This window comes from Thunnus maccoyii, chromosome 21 (genome assembly GCF_910596095.1).
Source record: "Thunnus maccoyii chromosome 21, fThuMac1.1, whole genome shotgun sequence".
In the NCBI taxonomy this organism is placed as follows: Eukaryota; Metazoa; Chordata; class Actinopteri; order Scombriformes; family Scombridae; genus Thunnus; species Thunnus maccoyii.
In genome coordinates, this window is record NC_056553.1 from 23,201,266 (window position 1) to 23,218,264 (window position 16,999).

The following is a 16,999-nucleotide window of genomic DNA, read 5'->3' on the forward strand; positions in this document are numbered from 1 at the left end:
GCCTAATATGGCCTATGACAGTTCTAGATCCACTTACTAGCTTTTTTCAGAGCTTTCAGCCACATCTCACAGAGCCATTTCCATCAGTGCATGGAAGACCATGAGGTGTGGTTGAATCTTAGCCTATCTAAGATTCAAAGATGTCTCTCCAATGGATCTTTACTAGATCTAATGTCTGTAGAAATGTTATGTTAGCTTTTCAAATTCATAAAAAATAACCAGATTTATATATAATTATATTTACTGGTTTTCATTGCAAGTGGCAGCCTTTTGCCTTTCAAGTGTTCTGTTGTTACATCTGTTAGTTTTCACATTTTGGCAGGCTTTGTGAACCAGAATTCAATATTTTATTTTAGACTGTTTTTGCTGCCTTCTCTGAGCATCATGTTTTATAAGACTTCTTCTAATCTTAACCTCTTTTCAGCGGTATCACCAGGAATATGTGACTACGAGATGGTGATCAGATAAAGCACTACAGCGTAAGACTGGTTTACAAAACAACTTGTAGGATACTGACTTGTGTGTTGTGTCCTCAGGGAGATCGGGGGCCGACTGGTGCTGCTGGTGCTCAAGGTGCTCCGGTGAGTTGACACTGATGATATGTTGACGTCATATTGTTACAGAAAACCTGCATGAAGCTGTTTTACAATGCAAACATGTCATATGTGTCACCTGTCAAATGGTCATCAATATGCAGTAATTACAGTAACTGTTAGAAAATATGACAAAATCTGTGCATTACTACAAGTTATTAGAGCATAACTGACTTAGTTCTCAGTATGACAGCTGCTAATGAATACAGAGGCTGCTTGCAAAACATAATTCCTGTTAACTCGGCATTCTGTGGATATAACAAGCAACTAGTCATTAAGTGGTCCCATAAAGATTTGAAGGAAGGAGTAATCAGGACATAAACATGAGAGCTCAGATTCACTGCTACTTTTACACGCCACTGTGTGCTAGTAAACTCACTGCCCACCCGCACACAAGCACACACACAGTCTCACTGCAGATACACATGTGCACGCACTAGGACAGGAAGGGTATAACTATCCTGAGCTTTTGTGTCTGCACATGGTCAATGAGCAGTCAGTATGATTAAAACTGTTGGAAGAAATGAATTAATCTGGTGTAATTAACGACAAAAAGCATAAGACTTTGCTTCAAATTTTGGAAATTTTTCAACCTATACCACTTACTACTGCTTTCCTTAAACACTGGAAACAGACTGTATTTACCTGTCAAATATAGTTGCAATCCATGCTTTCTATTACGTGTTTCTCTTGGAGAGATCCATACTGCAAGTGGAATATTGCGCAAAAAAGTCAGTCAAATATACGATCATCTCTATAAACAGATATGCATCCTCATGTTGCATCTGATGATCCTCCTGACCATCTGTTTTTGCACTTTTATAACTTATAATATTAACTTTCTGTTTTACAAACATGATTTATTTATTTTGTTTCACTCATGTTCCTACTCATCACAGTCCAGGATGAAAGTGTCAGAGGCAGTTTTATTGTTCAGTCTTTGTTCATGTTTTTGTTTCGATTTGTTGCACATGGTCAGCTTTTCATTCCCATATCTGAGGGTTCTGTGAAAGCTGAAGAGTTCTTCTACCACTGGAGAAAGCGAGCACTTATTTCTTACTAGTAGAATATTGTGCTGTATTGTGACTTTATGTAGCCTGATTTATGATTATTACCATTTATGTTGTGGTTAAGTAATCTTGATTTTAATAACAGTAATTATGTCTTAGATTTGTCCGTTATGAATTCCAGGTGTTCCCTGCGTTAAGTTGTGTCCTTGTCACCAGTGGGTGTGTGAGATTGAATATCTGCATTTGAATGCAGAATCTGTAGACAAGGGACAATATTTTGGGATTGGAAGCGTTCTGGTTTCTGTTTCTGCTCTGGCGACTTCTACAGGAACATGCTGTGGTTGTATGCAGGTAAACAATCCGTGTGGGGAGCGGAAGAGGCGGAATGCATTGACCAAAATGTCGTCTGGACCCTGGTTTTAAACTGTTAACTGAGTGTAAACTGGCTACAGACTAAAATCAAACACAGGTTTGTTCATATGTAAAGTCTCTAATGAATACAGCAAGTCACCCAGCTAAAAGACTACTCCTCTGAACAACATAAACAATTGAATGTTATGTTGATGCTCTAAATGTTCACACTTTAATATCCTATGTCTGTAAGTTTCAGCCTGGTAAACTCATCACTGTCACACCCCACAACCACACACTCACACTTTATGGGAGGCAGAGTGTAAAGCAAAGCACACATAAAGATCTACACATACAGTATATGTACTAACTATATATGTTATATATGTGTATGTGTATATATCTATATCTATATCTATATCTATATCTATATCTATATCTATATCTATATCTACATCTATAAATATACACACCTTGTTGTGTAGAGGATATATGTCTTCATAAGTCCACAGTAGCAGCCGACATTGTGTGCTGAGCAGCTACCCACTGCATCCACAAAACAAACCCTCCCTTCCTAATCAAGCTGATGTTTACAAGCAACGCTGGGAAATAAATACTACGAATTCAGGTTTTCTTATTGTAAATCGTTTTACTGTACTACATTGTCCCAAATGTAATTGCCTCGTAACAGAGGCTGCATAAAACTGTCTCCATTTGCATTTCAGAGGGCTTGATTATCACACAAACTCAGACACAAACAGGCAAACAATGCTGACATGTTCTCTTGCCAACATCACTGGCAAGGGAATAATATATAAAACACTCTCCTTGCCTCCTCTGGTTCGTCTGTCATTTTACCCTTCCTTGCTCTGCCCTCTGCTCACCTCAGGGTGAAAGTATAATGGTGTCTCCATAACCAGGATCTGCTAAAGACATCTGTCCGCAGACTTGCGGGTACACTGCTGAGAGATGGATGAGTAAGACAAATGTTGTGATGCTGGGCCCGCTTCACTCTAATGTGTTTGTGAATTTTTTCTTAGGGTAAAATATTTGTTATCGTCCTAATCAGTGTTCATGTTTTTACCAGAATAACTGATGCAGCTCATATTTCACCAGGAGACCTTCACACTCATACCTAAAAAGATCTTGAATCAGTGTTAATAGTTGAGTGTTAATCGCACTGAATCAACATTGAATTTTTTTGATAATTAATTCCACATCTCCTCTTTTTGCAATCTGACAATCATTTAAATCAAATTAGGCTGTCATTAAATATGACAACAGTCAGACAGATTAGGAGAGGACGACAGAGAGTACACAGGAAGTCTTCTTGATGTTAGCACAGAAACAGCCCCGATGTTGTTACTGAAGTAAAGCCACCATGTCAAACAGAGATATACAGTATCTAAACCCCAAGGATTACACTTAATCACATATACACACATAGCAAACCTATCTGCAGTCAAAGCGTGAGTGCAGGTTCACATAAAAAGCACTTTGATCCTCCACCATGATCCATTTGTGTTTGCATGACAGGTGGAGAGCAGCTTTTGCAAAGCCTTTAACCATTCCTAAATCAAAAGCTGACATCCAACAGGTAGTGCGTGACAGGACACAGCATAATGTACCCCTATTCATATTTTGGTAATAAAGTTATATCCATTCCATCCTCCTGGCTTTACAAGACAGTTTCCAAATTATGAGCATCTATTTGCCAAGAAAATAAGACACAGACCTTTTTCGTGATGCACAAAATTGGTACAAGATTTCCATCCACCCATTTTAATGTGGATTTTGAATTTGTGCATGAAAAATTACGAGAACAAACTGAAATTTAAATATGGCAAACAAATCAAATGAATGAATAAACAAATGATTATTTTGTGGAAGCTGCTTTGGCTTTCTTATTTCGTGTAGCAGTGAGAAACAAAAACCATACTTCACAACGGTAGCAGTGTTCAGTCTGTCTACCAGCCTGGTTTTTGCCACACACTTAGTTGTGTATTTGTTTTCAGGAGTGTATATCCTCCGAAAACATGTCTGGGAATGGGGGAGGTGCATATCAATTTTTCATTGGTTGCATTCATTGATTTTTTGAGCCACTGTGGGGCAGAGCAACAAGCTTTAAACATTACATATTGGCACCTTATGGCTGATATCATATTAGCAAACAGTTGCCTATTTACACATCCACCAGAAACAGAGCAACATTAACATCATTTGGAGTCATATTTCTGGCCAATATATGGCCAATAAGTCCAATATTCACTCTCCTTTTAGCTATGTTCTGGTCTCCACCAACTCCTGAGAAAAAATATCTGTCTCTTTAGTTGCTAGATGTTCCACTATGTTCACCAGATGAAAGATGCTAAAACCCTCTGTAGAGCTGAGGGGAACTTCAGAGTCAGGTGATAATTTTCTGTGGGTTTGACACATTACATGCAGTCATTTGATTCATTGTTGATATAATAATATCTATTGCAGCAGCTTTAACCAGTCATCGAATCTAATGTGGGCTGACTATTGAGTGGTTTGAAGGAGAAACATTTCCACAGATCATTATAAAAACACTTGGTTTCATGAGTAGTGTTCTGCCATCTGCCTTACTTGCAAGGATAATCATGGAAGAGTAGAGTGACTTGTTTTGTATTTGGTTATGATAGAGCAGTGAAATACTTTGTCCACAGGTGTTAAATGAAGCATTTAGGCATGCAGGTATAAAAGGGTCACAGTTACATGCCTAAAAGACTGCTGTAGCTTGAATAATTGCAGCTCAGCTTATTCAGGATCTTGGAAACATCAGTTTACAAAACAATCTCCATTCAAGGTCCACTTACTCATTTGTTGTGGAGCTTTTGGCCATATCACAAAGTCTTCATTTAGAAAATTAAGTGAGTACTGTAAGTGGACCTTGAGGCAAGATTGTTTTGTCAATTAGTCAAGCTCAACTTTTAGGCCAATGTTGATGAGAAGTCCTAAAAGTGCTCAGAATAATGGAACATTTGGACATCTAGAGCAACTAAGAAAACTTGATTATGAAGACAGTGTAATAAAGTGGACCTTGTGTTGTTTCAGGTAGATGTAATATTCAATTGACTGAAAGTGACTGAACTGACTGAAAAACATGATGCAACATTACATAATCTTATCAATCTGCCGCCCACAGGGTGTCCAGGGACCTCCTGGCGAAGCAGGCTCAAAGGGACCTAAGGTAAAATCTGACCTGAAAGTAACTTGTCAGTTTTGTTGGTGATTTTAACCATCACTAGCATCAGTTGTTTATTTTGTGTCTTCTTGAATATCTTTTTAGGGAGAGAATGGGTTGCCTGGGCTGCAAGGACCACCTGGAATAGAGGGATCACTGGTTGGTGTAACATTAACACTTTTTCACTCTGCTTCAACTTGCTGAAATGATTCTTCTCAATCAGCATGCTGCATGACTATACTCTTGACTGTTAGCAGCTCAAGCGGCTGGACACACATGAGGCCTAAACAGACTTAGCAGGTTACTGTTGGATCCATATGTTTAAGCTTTTTTTGTGTGCAGTCTTCACATTTTTTAAAAAAATTTTTGGTGGTGATTGAAATGGACTAGAGGCCATCACTTATTGTAATTCGACTTGATCAAGAACAAGGAGCACCACTGCAGACCTGCAGTTTGAGGCCTAATAGTGGTCCTTCAATTCATTCCAGAAAACACAACTAACCATGTTTGCAGGTAGAAAGCTGGCAGGTGTTCATGTTGTCACTGCACTTGTGAAACTGGTGATTGGCTGTGGTTCCTGCACATTGGTTGGCTAGAGGTAAAGTACCCACACATTAAGGCCTCTGACCATTGCCAAATGAAGCGTTTGTCGCATTGTCAGCATCTTTAACCCTCTTTCCAACAGTGGAATTGGGGACTGTTTTTGTAATTTTCTGAAACAGACCATCCAAAAATCATGGCTATTTTACACAGTGATTGGCCAGCATTTGTACGATTCATCCTGTTGAGACCACAAGGACACACAGAAGAAAGGCCAAAGTATACCTTGCAGAGAAAGGGGTTGTTCAGTCAGCCTACATTGTCTTACCATGACGGATCATGTTACTGAACCCAGTTTCAGTCCATCCCTCCTTAGCCCACGTTTAACCCTTGTGGGATCCACATGTTTCAAGTGTATTCCTACCTATGTAACAGATTAGCAATGCAGTCTTATCTCCAAATAGAATAGAATTCCACACATAAACCAGCTCACATTACCTTCACTGCAGTGGGCTCATAATGAGATCATTAATTTAGCCCAGGCACCATATGAGTCCGTTTGATTTATTTAGCAGTGCCATTAAGGCAGTGAGTGGTTGTTAATTTAGAACCAAAGTCAGTTGAGTGTGTGTGGGGTTAAGGCTGGACACACAGTAAGGGCACCCCCCTCTGGTAAACAAGATTACACATGGCCAGATGCAATTAAAGCAGAACACTGACTACGCAGTCTTCTGTAGTGATGACTGGACAGAATGTTTATAGCTCTGCTGCCCTCTTGTGGTCAAAGTAAGACAGTACAGATAGATGAACTGAAGAGGGATCGGACTGAAGCATAAGGTGACAGTGTGTCACAAATTAAATCTGAAAACACATCTGCGTCATATAAACTCATTTAGATGAAAATATTCATTAGATTAATAGTAATTAATAACATAATAACTAGATTAATCAATCAACATGCCAAATTTGAATATTGGTCAGTATCTTTTTTTAATCCCTGCCTAATATGATATTATCTAAAAGTGCTTCAATTCAAATTTGGTCTCATGCTTGACGCTGGTGTGTTAAGCTGCAGAGGTCATCTCTCCACAACCACAAGCTTCATCTTTTAGTCTTCCTCTTTCTATTCCTGTCAGAATGGAATACAGCTATGACGTTATGCCTGCAGTGGGCCTCTGACTTATCTCACACACACATACAAACACACACACACACACAGAGTCGAGACAGAGCTGAGCCTGTGGGTAGGATGAGCCACCCCTTGTATCTAGGCAACCACATACAATCATGTGATAGTAAATATAAATAGAAATCAAACTAATTGTCAGTTGACCCGGTCAACACCAATCACATTTGGCATTTCAAATGTGCCGCCTGCTGGTTTGGCTCTGTGTTGCTTGAAATGATGGATTTCATATCCCTGTGATGTTACAATGACTTTTTCCACGACTGTTGAATTCAGTATTGGATTTGTCTGTCAACTAAAAGGGCTTAAAATGTTCAGGTGCAAATGTCAACTTGAATCATCAAAGCCATGAAAGCTTTGACTTTCAAATTGAGAAATTCTGTCATGGTACTATAGCAACAATATCAAGAAAAAAGGTGCTCACACACTGTTTAGATGCTCCCATAAAAAAAGATTTATTGACATTATGGTCTCTCTTCTCATGAAACCAGCTGTGCAGTGCAGATCAAAGTCAAGTGCAGCCTGATATTTTTGTGGCCAGGCATGCCGGTCCACCCCATTAACATACATGAGGGGTTCAAAATATTAGGAACTCTTTTCAATATAATGCACTTCAGTACACCACCACCACCCACTACGACCTCAATAATAAAACTAAAGTAGAATTATCACCTTTCTGACAATGTCAAAAAAAAAAGAAAATGTATAAGCTTCATTAAGTAGATTTATGGTAGAGCTGTTGTATTGGATTGCATTAAATTTCACAGGTGTTCCTATCAAAGTGCTGGGGGAGTGCAATTAGTGAGCTAGCTATGGCAGATAAACTCTTTTCAGCTCTTGTCATTTCAGCTGGCAAAATCAAGAAATGAGAATACCTACCTCTGTCTGAAATCAAGGATCCATTGTTTCAAAAAACCATCAAGAATTTCAAGTGGTAGATCTGCTACCGTTCATCATTGTAACCTGCATACAACTGTATATATATGCTTTGGGAGTGTCTACTCAGTGTGTGAGCACATTTTTCCTCTCTTTTTTAAAAATGTGTTTGTTGGCATTTTTGCCCTATTAAATAGTGAAGAGGGACCTTGTGGTTGAGGTAACCCGGGTGCTCACCACATTTTTTCTTGTAATTGTTCTCTCCTTTTTGCCAAAATGCTTTATTTAATATTGGAATGTACATACATGCCTCTATGGAATCTTTGTAACTACTGTACTAGAAACAATTAGTATTTATGGAGCTCTGTAGAACCTGAAAATATACTAAATATACTTATCAAATTCCTGATTAGCATTCACATATTCGGCTTTTATGCTTTTGGTTTTTCATGCTTTTTATTACAAAGAGACTCATATCACTTGTTTCTCTCTTACAGTCTGACAGATTACTGAACAGTAGATTTTATTTATGTGTTTTTTTCTCTGATGAAGGCATGTGGGAAGATACAGCAACTAACACACAGCTTCAAGCTGGGTTCTTGATACAGCAGAATGCTTTGTTGAATATGCAAACACAGTGTGTGTTTGCGCGCTGCAGTGTGCAAATGTGGATGTGCATGAGTTTGTATATAAATGTGTGTGTGTGAGTGGACCTGAGCCATCTCATTTCTCCCTCAGTGCCTCCTGACTAAGCCGTCACGCACCCTGTCACATTCAGCCCAAAGCACAGTGTCTGTCTCTTTCATCTCACTCTCTCTCTCCCTCTCATTCCCTTCCTCTCTCATCCCACTCCTCTCCTTTTCCCTCTCTCCTCCAATATCTCTCTCTGTCCAGGGAATCCAGGGGCCCCGGGGGCCGCCCGGAGAGATTGGCCGAGATGGTCCCAAGGTCTGTGCGTTGAACGTTATAATTAGTTATTATGCTAATGGCCTGCTGCTCCCCAGCCGCTCGGCTATTCTCAGCCTGTTCTAATGTTGTACCCTCCCTCCCTGTTCTCTTGATGTTCCCGTGGAGAAAACTGCATTTTGCTGAGAGGGAGTCAACTTGTTTGGAATCAAATTGTAGGTGTGTCTGAATATGTGATGAGTTCCATCCTGTCAAGGACAGTTCACATTTTGACTGCTGGTGTGTGTATGCTTGAATTGCTCTCCTTCCAAAAGTTTGACTCTTTGAGACATTCATGCAAACTTGGTTTTGACAGTATTTACTTCATTAGGGTGATATGCACAGATTAAAGGAGTACTCCAGTGATTTGGCACTGCACTTCCATGAAGTTGGTAGACTTCAAAATACAAATTAAAACAAGAATGGTCAACATTTAAACAGCAGAGACTGAGATATTTTGACTTCTAGTCAGCTCCAAAAATGATGAGTAAAATCGCTGCTGTTCTCCTTTAAGGGTTCTGTTTTTTCATCGCAGAGGCTAGCACAAGGGCCACAGTGATACAGTACGTTCATATTTCCATGACCTTGAAATGCACATTGCCTGGCCCTTTGGAATTTATATACTCAGTGCAGCATGCACGGCAAAAAGATGGAAGGAGAGGTGGGAGTGGAGGATGGGAGTTTCATGCATATTGAGGTGAAGATTGGCTTTTTTGAGGTTTTGCTGAGAACTAGGACGCGGTTTGTTCTCAGCAGAATGGCACTTGATAATTTGGCAATTCCATCAGTTAGCACAAAATACATGTAAATACTTGACAGAAATACACAACAACTGCTGAATATTGTTTAATACAATAAATAAACATTTCTAATTAAACCCTTTTAACCTTAGATTGGCATAATGACAGAGAATGACAGTAAAGCAGCCTGTGTGGTCATCCACACCTGCTTTTACACCTGTATGAAAATCTTCCCCTACAGCTGATTAAAACCATCTGCAGCCTCTAATTGCAGAAGGAACACACACCATGTGTAAAGCACATCACGATTACACATGATGATCTACTGTGGTTACCTTGATTAAATCATGCACAGCCAACATCAGGATGCTGCAAAATAACTACACAAATCTCTGTACTTCTAAACACCTGAAGTGGTAATTACACAAATTAACGCAATGTGTTCACTTCTTAATTATACAGCAATATCTCAAGTTTTCTAGCACTAGCCACCATAAGTTACTGGTCATACCAGCACAAGTAAGGCTGTAGTAGTAAAACTCCTGAATGTACTGAACTCAGCAAAGGTGAGTTTTATTGCTTATGAATTCAGTTTTTTATTTGTTAGAAGATGTTTGTGCCGTTTTTTTCTTTAAAAGTTACATACATAGTCTCCTTTTAAAGAGCTTAAACTATCCACTCAGTTTTTCACCAGTCACATTCTAGCACATGTAATCAAATCTAACTAAATGCATCCTTAGTTTAGTTTTCTTTATTTCACCAGGATAATTCACTTGAAACTAGTGTACAAGTATTGTTCTCAAGTACAAATTTACTTAGCATTTTATGCTACTTTATTACTGTTTCTGCACTACTTTTTACTCCAATATATTTATATGACAGATACTAGTTACTTTGAAAATTAAGATTTTACATACAAAATATATCATGAGTTTGGAAAATCTATTGCATTAATATAGATAAAGCTATTCTTGTATATTAATAATTAAATATATAATACTACAATAATAATAATAATAGTTAAAATCAGCTCCATCTTGACTTACTACAACATCAAAATGCTGCTCATGAGTTAATAAATTAGTAATAATAATCCAATAATAAAATGTTAAAGTAATATACAGTAAATTCTGTTTAATGAGTAATGTTACATTTGATCTATTTGATCCTTGTATACATTTGACTAATAACACAACATTTTGATATTGCAACTTACAGAATACTTCTACCACTTTCAAAATCACATTTGTCCCATTTATTGTACTAAAATGATTGTTTTCAGACTCACTAACTGGACATACAGCTGTAACAGCTATAGAGTGGATCATTTAGTTGCAAAATAAAAATGCGCATTATGCTCTGGACTTTTATTTTCCCCACAAATGCAAGAGCAGTATTTGTAATGCTTCACACTCACATATTACCCTCTGATCCTCTCTCTGAACTGACACAGCTGTATAATTTCCTTACATTGAAAAGCTGTCTTGCCTCTAAATTTGTTGAGGCCATTTTCACTGTGATTGGCACAGCTGTTTAGCAGGGAAGAGACCAGTAATGTGACTGGCTGAGAGGATAATGATTAATCACCACATACTGTGATTTATATTCCACTTCACTCTACCTCTTTGTGCATGCCGTGCTGCACCTGTATGAATGCAAATAGAACGTACACTCACTGACCTGTGTGCTGGTCTCTGTCATTGTTAGAATAAAGCCCTAAACTTGTGTTAAAGATTAAAATTAGATTTAGGAATAATTGTAGTCAACAGAAGGATTTCAGAGTTAAAGACAACTATGGTGTGTGTATGTGTGTTTTATTTAGGGAAAGTGTGGCGATCCAGGGGTAGCTGGTGCTCTTGGTCCACCAGGCCAAAAGGTGAGTGGAGGAGTGGATTATCCACCAGATTACATTGTTTCTTTTAACCTCTGTCTTCACTTCTTTCTAGCACTGCATCTTCCTTTACTATCTGTTTTTTCACCATTGCCTTTCTTTCTTTCTTTCTTTCTTTCTTTCTTTCTTTCTTTCTTTCTTTCTTTCTTTCCTCATTTTGATCAAATTGTCTTGCTTCCAGATGCATTATTAATTCTGTTAATAATATTCTGTGATAGGCTCCAGGTTAAGTAGGGATAATCTCCTCTAGTCAACTAAATAAATCAATGTTGTTCTCTGACCTGATGCCATCTGTTGCGGTACTGTAGGGTTTATTTTTTACTTTGTGGACTGCTTTTGTTAGCCTGCTAGCCATGCTAGTTTGTACAGTTTATGTTTACAACTCTATCCACATTATTGCCTGTCCCCCCTGCTTTTGGCCACACCAAGCAAGTAAATTTAGCCAGGCGGAAAATAGTCTGACTGCAGTTTTCCAACCATTATACATACAACCACGTTGTCAACTCACATGAATTATCTGTAACATATTTACAAGTACTTACAACTATCCAAAATTCTATCATACTAAACTATAGAATGTATCATATAAACAAAACAACTTAAAAAAACCCAAAACTAAGCAAAAACCAAACGAACATAGCAAAACCCAAACTAGATCACCCCTCCCCTCAGTTCTAGTTGGTACCATCCAATAATGCTGATGAGAGCAGCATGGTGATGCAGTGATTAGCACTGTCGCCTCACAACAGCAAGGTTCTGGATTTGAACTTGTCTGCTGACTGGAGCCTTTCCAAATCGCCCTTAGGTGTGACTGTGAGTGTGAATTGTCTATCCCTGTGTCAGCGTCCTATCCAGGGTGTACCCATGGATGTATTATAAGAACTAAATAACAGACTCAAATAATAATAACTTTTATTTATATAGCACCTTTGAAAACAGTTACAAAGTGCTTCAAAAACAATACAAAAAGCCAGAGAATGATAGGAATGATCTGATTTTTGAATCCATTTGAAGTTGATAAAAACAGGTCTGAACTACCTTATTAAAATGATGATTGAAAGTTGAATTGGAATCAAAGATAACATTAATAAATTTCTGGCATTAGGCTTAACGGAAGGTGCTAGGTTAACAAATGTGTCATTTAAATCTGATGTGTCTAATGACCCGAATAAGATTATTTCTGATTTTTGGAGGAAGTTATTAGACATCCAACATTTGATATCATGTAGACAGGTCTTAAAAGAAGTCATACTTCTGGGGGATCCTGGTTTTACAGACACATAAAGTTATGTGCCATCGGCATAGCAATGAAAAGAGATCTTATGATTAATAATGTATTAATCTGCCATGAGGAAGCATGTAAATACAGGATAGAAGAGGACCTAGGACAGAGCCTTGAGGTACTCCGTAGTTCATAGTGGCAATAAATGATGTGAAGTTACCAAGAGTGACTGTAAACTGTCTGTTTGAAAGATAAGAGATGAACCGCTGGAGAGCGGTGTCTGCAGCTCCTACATTGCTAAATTACAATGTTAATTTAGATAGCAAACTGAGGTACTATGATCTACTGTGTCAAAAGCAGTACTTATGGAAGATCAGGGCAGACCCTTAACCAGCATCAGCAGCAAGAAGCATTGATCACCCTAAGCAGAACGGTGTCAGTGCCAGATTGGAACTTTTCAAAAATATCATTTTGGCTCATGTGGGCACCTAGTAACTACTGTTGTGCCTGTGTCAGCAGTTGCCTAGGTAAATTATTCTGTACTATTCTAAATAAAAGAATTCTAGATTTCCTTGAAGAACACTATCTTGAGTAAAAATCAAATTGGCTTCCTGCCAAAACACTGCACCACTGACCATGTATATACCCTTCAAACTTTAATGAACAAACATGTACACCAAACAAAAAATGGTAAGAAATTCACTTCTTCAGTTTGCAAGAAAGCCTTCGACTCTATTTGGCATGAATGGCTCTATTATAGACTTTACATTGTGGTGTAGGGGGCAAATGTATGATCTGGTTAAATCAATGTATCTGGTAAATAAGTTTGCAGTTAGAAACAGAGACAGAAAGAAAGAGAAAGAGAAACAAACTGAATTCTTCACCCAGAGGAGAGGTGTTCGTCAGGGTTGCAATTTAAGTCTGACTTTATTTAATGTGTATATAAACTGAAAAGCCAAAGTAGATTAGAATGTTATCTGTCCCTAAAAAGAGATAAAAAATTGGCAGAATATCTCTCTCCTGTCAGAGACAGAAAGCAGAGACAGATCCTAACCAAGTACAGGCTTAGTGACCACAAACTGGCAGTCGAAAAAGGCCAACACAAAAAATCATGGCAACCAAAAGAGAGAGAATATGTGGTCACTGTTTGACGGGTGAGGTTGAGACAGAGATGCATGTCCTCCTGCAATGTAAAACATTCAATGAAATAAGTAACTTTAACAAGTTCAACTGTAATTTCAATTTCAAGAATTTAATGACCTCTCAAAATTAAAAATACTCCAAGGAGGAGACAGGACATATCTCACTGCCCAACATGCCACAACCTGAGGGACAGTGAATGACCTAGATACACAGAGCAGAACACAGAACATACATACATACATACATACATACATAAGTACATAGATATACTATATATATATAATTAATATATATTGTTCCTAATGTTATGTTAACGTTATTTTGTTTCACTGACTCTTAATGCTTTGGCAATATTATTGTTGTGACATTTATGCCAATAAAGCAAATTTGAATTTGAATCTAGATGACATGAAGAGCAATTAAGCTGACAGACAGTCTCTAGGAGCATCTGGAAAGAGAGCAATTCAAAAGAGGGGAATGAGACTGTAGGTTGGTGGGTAATAGTAAAGTAAACAAATCTGTGGTATAATCTGACTCCTGATTTTTTCAATTTTAGTTGTAAAAAATGTAGAAAAGTTCTCACATTCTTCTGATGAATGATCAGGGAATTAATTATCTTTAGGACCACTGACATCATGTTCAATAGTTTTGAACAATATTCTCAGTAATAATACTGGAAACATTTTCTTGCAGTTTTGATGGTAGAGTTATAATTGGACATTCAATTTTTTAACTGAGGAAGATCAACCTCAAGTCTGCTGTGTTTCCACTTATGTTCCATCGTCCTGCATTCCCTCTTTATTTTGCAAGTATAATTATTTAACCAGGGAGTACCAATTGGACCAGTTTTACTTTTGTTTTTGAGGGAAGTAATTTTGTTAAGAATGCCCACACAGAGTGAATTAAATAGATCTACTAAACTCTCGGATGAATTATCTGCTGTGAGGTTTTTGCACGATTGGTCAAATTCCCTAATAAACATGGCTGAAGTTGAGGAGTTCATTACACGTCTCTTTAAGCAAGTGACTGGGGCATTGGAGAGAGGCAGAAAGGCTGAAAATAATGGTAAGATGATCAGAGACATAAAGCTCTTTACTTGATTGACAGTGCAGGGTCAGTCCGTAAGATAAGACAAAGTCAAGGGTATGGTCTTGATTGTGAGAAGGGCCAGTAACAGATTGGGTTAAGCCAAATGAGTCGCACAAATTTTTAAAGTCTAAGGCCAATGGGTCATTTGCACAACAAACGTGAACATTAAAATCACCCATAATAACAATTTTCTCATATCTGGACATCATAAATGGCAAGAATTCCAAAAAGTCAAAGATGAAGTCAGGTTTATGTTGAGGGGGTGGTAGAGTACTGCACAGACAATTGGTTGCTGTATGTTGTTAATGGAGAATAGTAGATGTTCAAATGAGGTAAAATTGCCAAAGGAGATAGGAGAGCATTTAAACACATTGCCATGAATTACAGCCACACCAGCTCCTTGGCCCAAGGGCCTAGGTTAAGACAAGTGGGAGTAGTTAAGGGGGGGTGCCTCCATCAAGGAGGTGGCGTCATTACATTTTAACCATGTCTATGTTAACATGAGAAAATTAAGATCTAAGGAGGAAATAAAATCATGACAGATAAAAGACTTGTTATTCAGAGATCTGACATTGAGGAGACCACACTTAACATTTACAATCTGATCTGTTGACCCACAAACCATAGTGGGTAAAGTGCAAACTGAGTGTAGAGCATTAAATTTTGCATCTTATTTGCATATCTACCATACATGTCTCTGAGAAATGCAGGCAGGGATGGGAATAGCAGCGCTCTAATCATTCCACAATGGGGAGTTAGTGACAGGCATAGCAGAAACTGTATGGGGACTACCTTATAGGTAGGGGGAGCTGGAGGGGGATACTGAATGAGTACAGTATGAGCCCAGGAAGGTACAGTCAGATGGACTCACTGCAAGTCATGAGGTAAAAGCCTTACAGGGGTGTAAAGTCAGTTCAATGTTGGTTGATAAAAGGTGTGAGCCTTCCTGGGAAGGATGGAGGCCGTCTGAGGCCTATTTAAAAAGGCAGCAAAGTTCTCAAAAAAGGGGATATCTCTGTTCATACAGTAACCCTTTGGTCAGATGCGGAGTTGGCGTAGGTGACTGAATTTCACGTCACCAAAACACGGGGGAAAGATGGCACCCATTCACTCGAATGAAAATTGCTTGCCCGGTGCATGAGCCAAAAAAATCTTCTAGCTTCCGTGTTTGCTTCCACATTGTGTGGCCCACTGAATACGTGCAGTAGTGTTTCTGCTTGGCCCATTGAGATGATGTCAAGTACTTTAAAATCACTTTTCTTGGCTCGAGGAAAGTTTTACAAATATAAAACCCTCATGAATTAAAAAATCATAATACAATGAGTAATAATTTACCTTTCTTGCAGTTTAAGGTGTCTTGCCAACAGTTTTATAGACATCTCTTTTATAATTGCGGTCTATGGGGAAAATGCTTTCTGGGCCACAGGGGATTTTTTTGCTGCATTACTATGAGTGGCCACGAGGAAAAATTGTCAGCAAAGCCTTATCCCTCTTAAAATATCCATGTACACATCGCCTGTTATCGGGTATAGATAATGGATGGATGGAAGTCGGGTGGCTCGGGTGGCTGCATTCTCAGGTGCACATCATGATAACATTGCCACTCATCCAGCTGAAGTGGATGTCGAAGAGAGTGGGATTATTAACAGAACCAACAAAACCCTCAACAAAAACAAAATTACAAAACTATGATATGCTAGATCGGTATCAATAAAACATGATATAACATTACAGCATTTACTAAAGCATAACAGAAAGCCTCAAGGAAAAATACTGTAGGTGTATGTCAATAGTCATGAGAATACAAATGCATTTGTCCAATACTAAGTAATGATGGTGACTGACACCTGTCAGTCAGCCCAGTAGAGTCTGAACAATAATATACCACAGTGTGATGCTAAGTGATGAGCTGTGTGCAGTGTATGATGCATCATAATTAGTATTCAGTACACAAATATACTGCAGATTCCCTGTATGCTTCAAAAGTGGAATCAGTGGAATCAGTGTAAATGTCCTGTACAATATCAATGTGTGAATGTGTGAATTAGCAAAGATAAAAGGAACAATAAAAAACAAATCAAATCAAGCTAAAGAAAAAGGCCATACCAGGTAATGAAAATACCATAAATCTGCAATTATGTTCCAAGAAACAATTATTAATATGACCAATGCTGAGAAAATTGTCCCAGGATTGATACAAAGATGATT

The 16,999-nt window shown here is 38.3% G+C and overlaps 1 protein-coding gene across 1 annotated transcript in view; it reads left to right on the forward strand.

Annotated features, from left to right (window-relative positions):
• Positions 1–16,999, forward strand: part of LOC121887731 (collagen alpha-1(XXI) chain-like) — a 68,037-nt gene that overhangs the window by 28,820 nt on the left and 22,218 nt on the right. Inside the window, exons 18-22 of the mRNA XM_042398656.1 lie at positions 537–581; positions 5,121–5,165; positions 5,265–5,318; positions 8,656–8,709; positions 11,269–11,322. Of these exons, the coding sequence (XP_042254590.1) occupies positions 537–581; positions 5,121–5,165; positions 5,265–5,318; positions 8,656–8,709; positions 11,269–11,322 (252 nt within the window). The remainder of the gene's footprint in view (positions 1–536; positions 582–5,120; positions 5,166–5,264; positions 5,319–8,655; positions 8,710–11,268; positions 11,323–16,999) is intronic.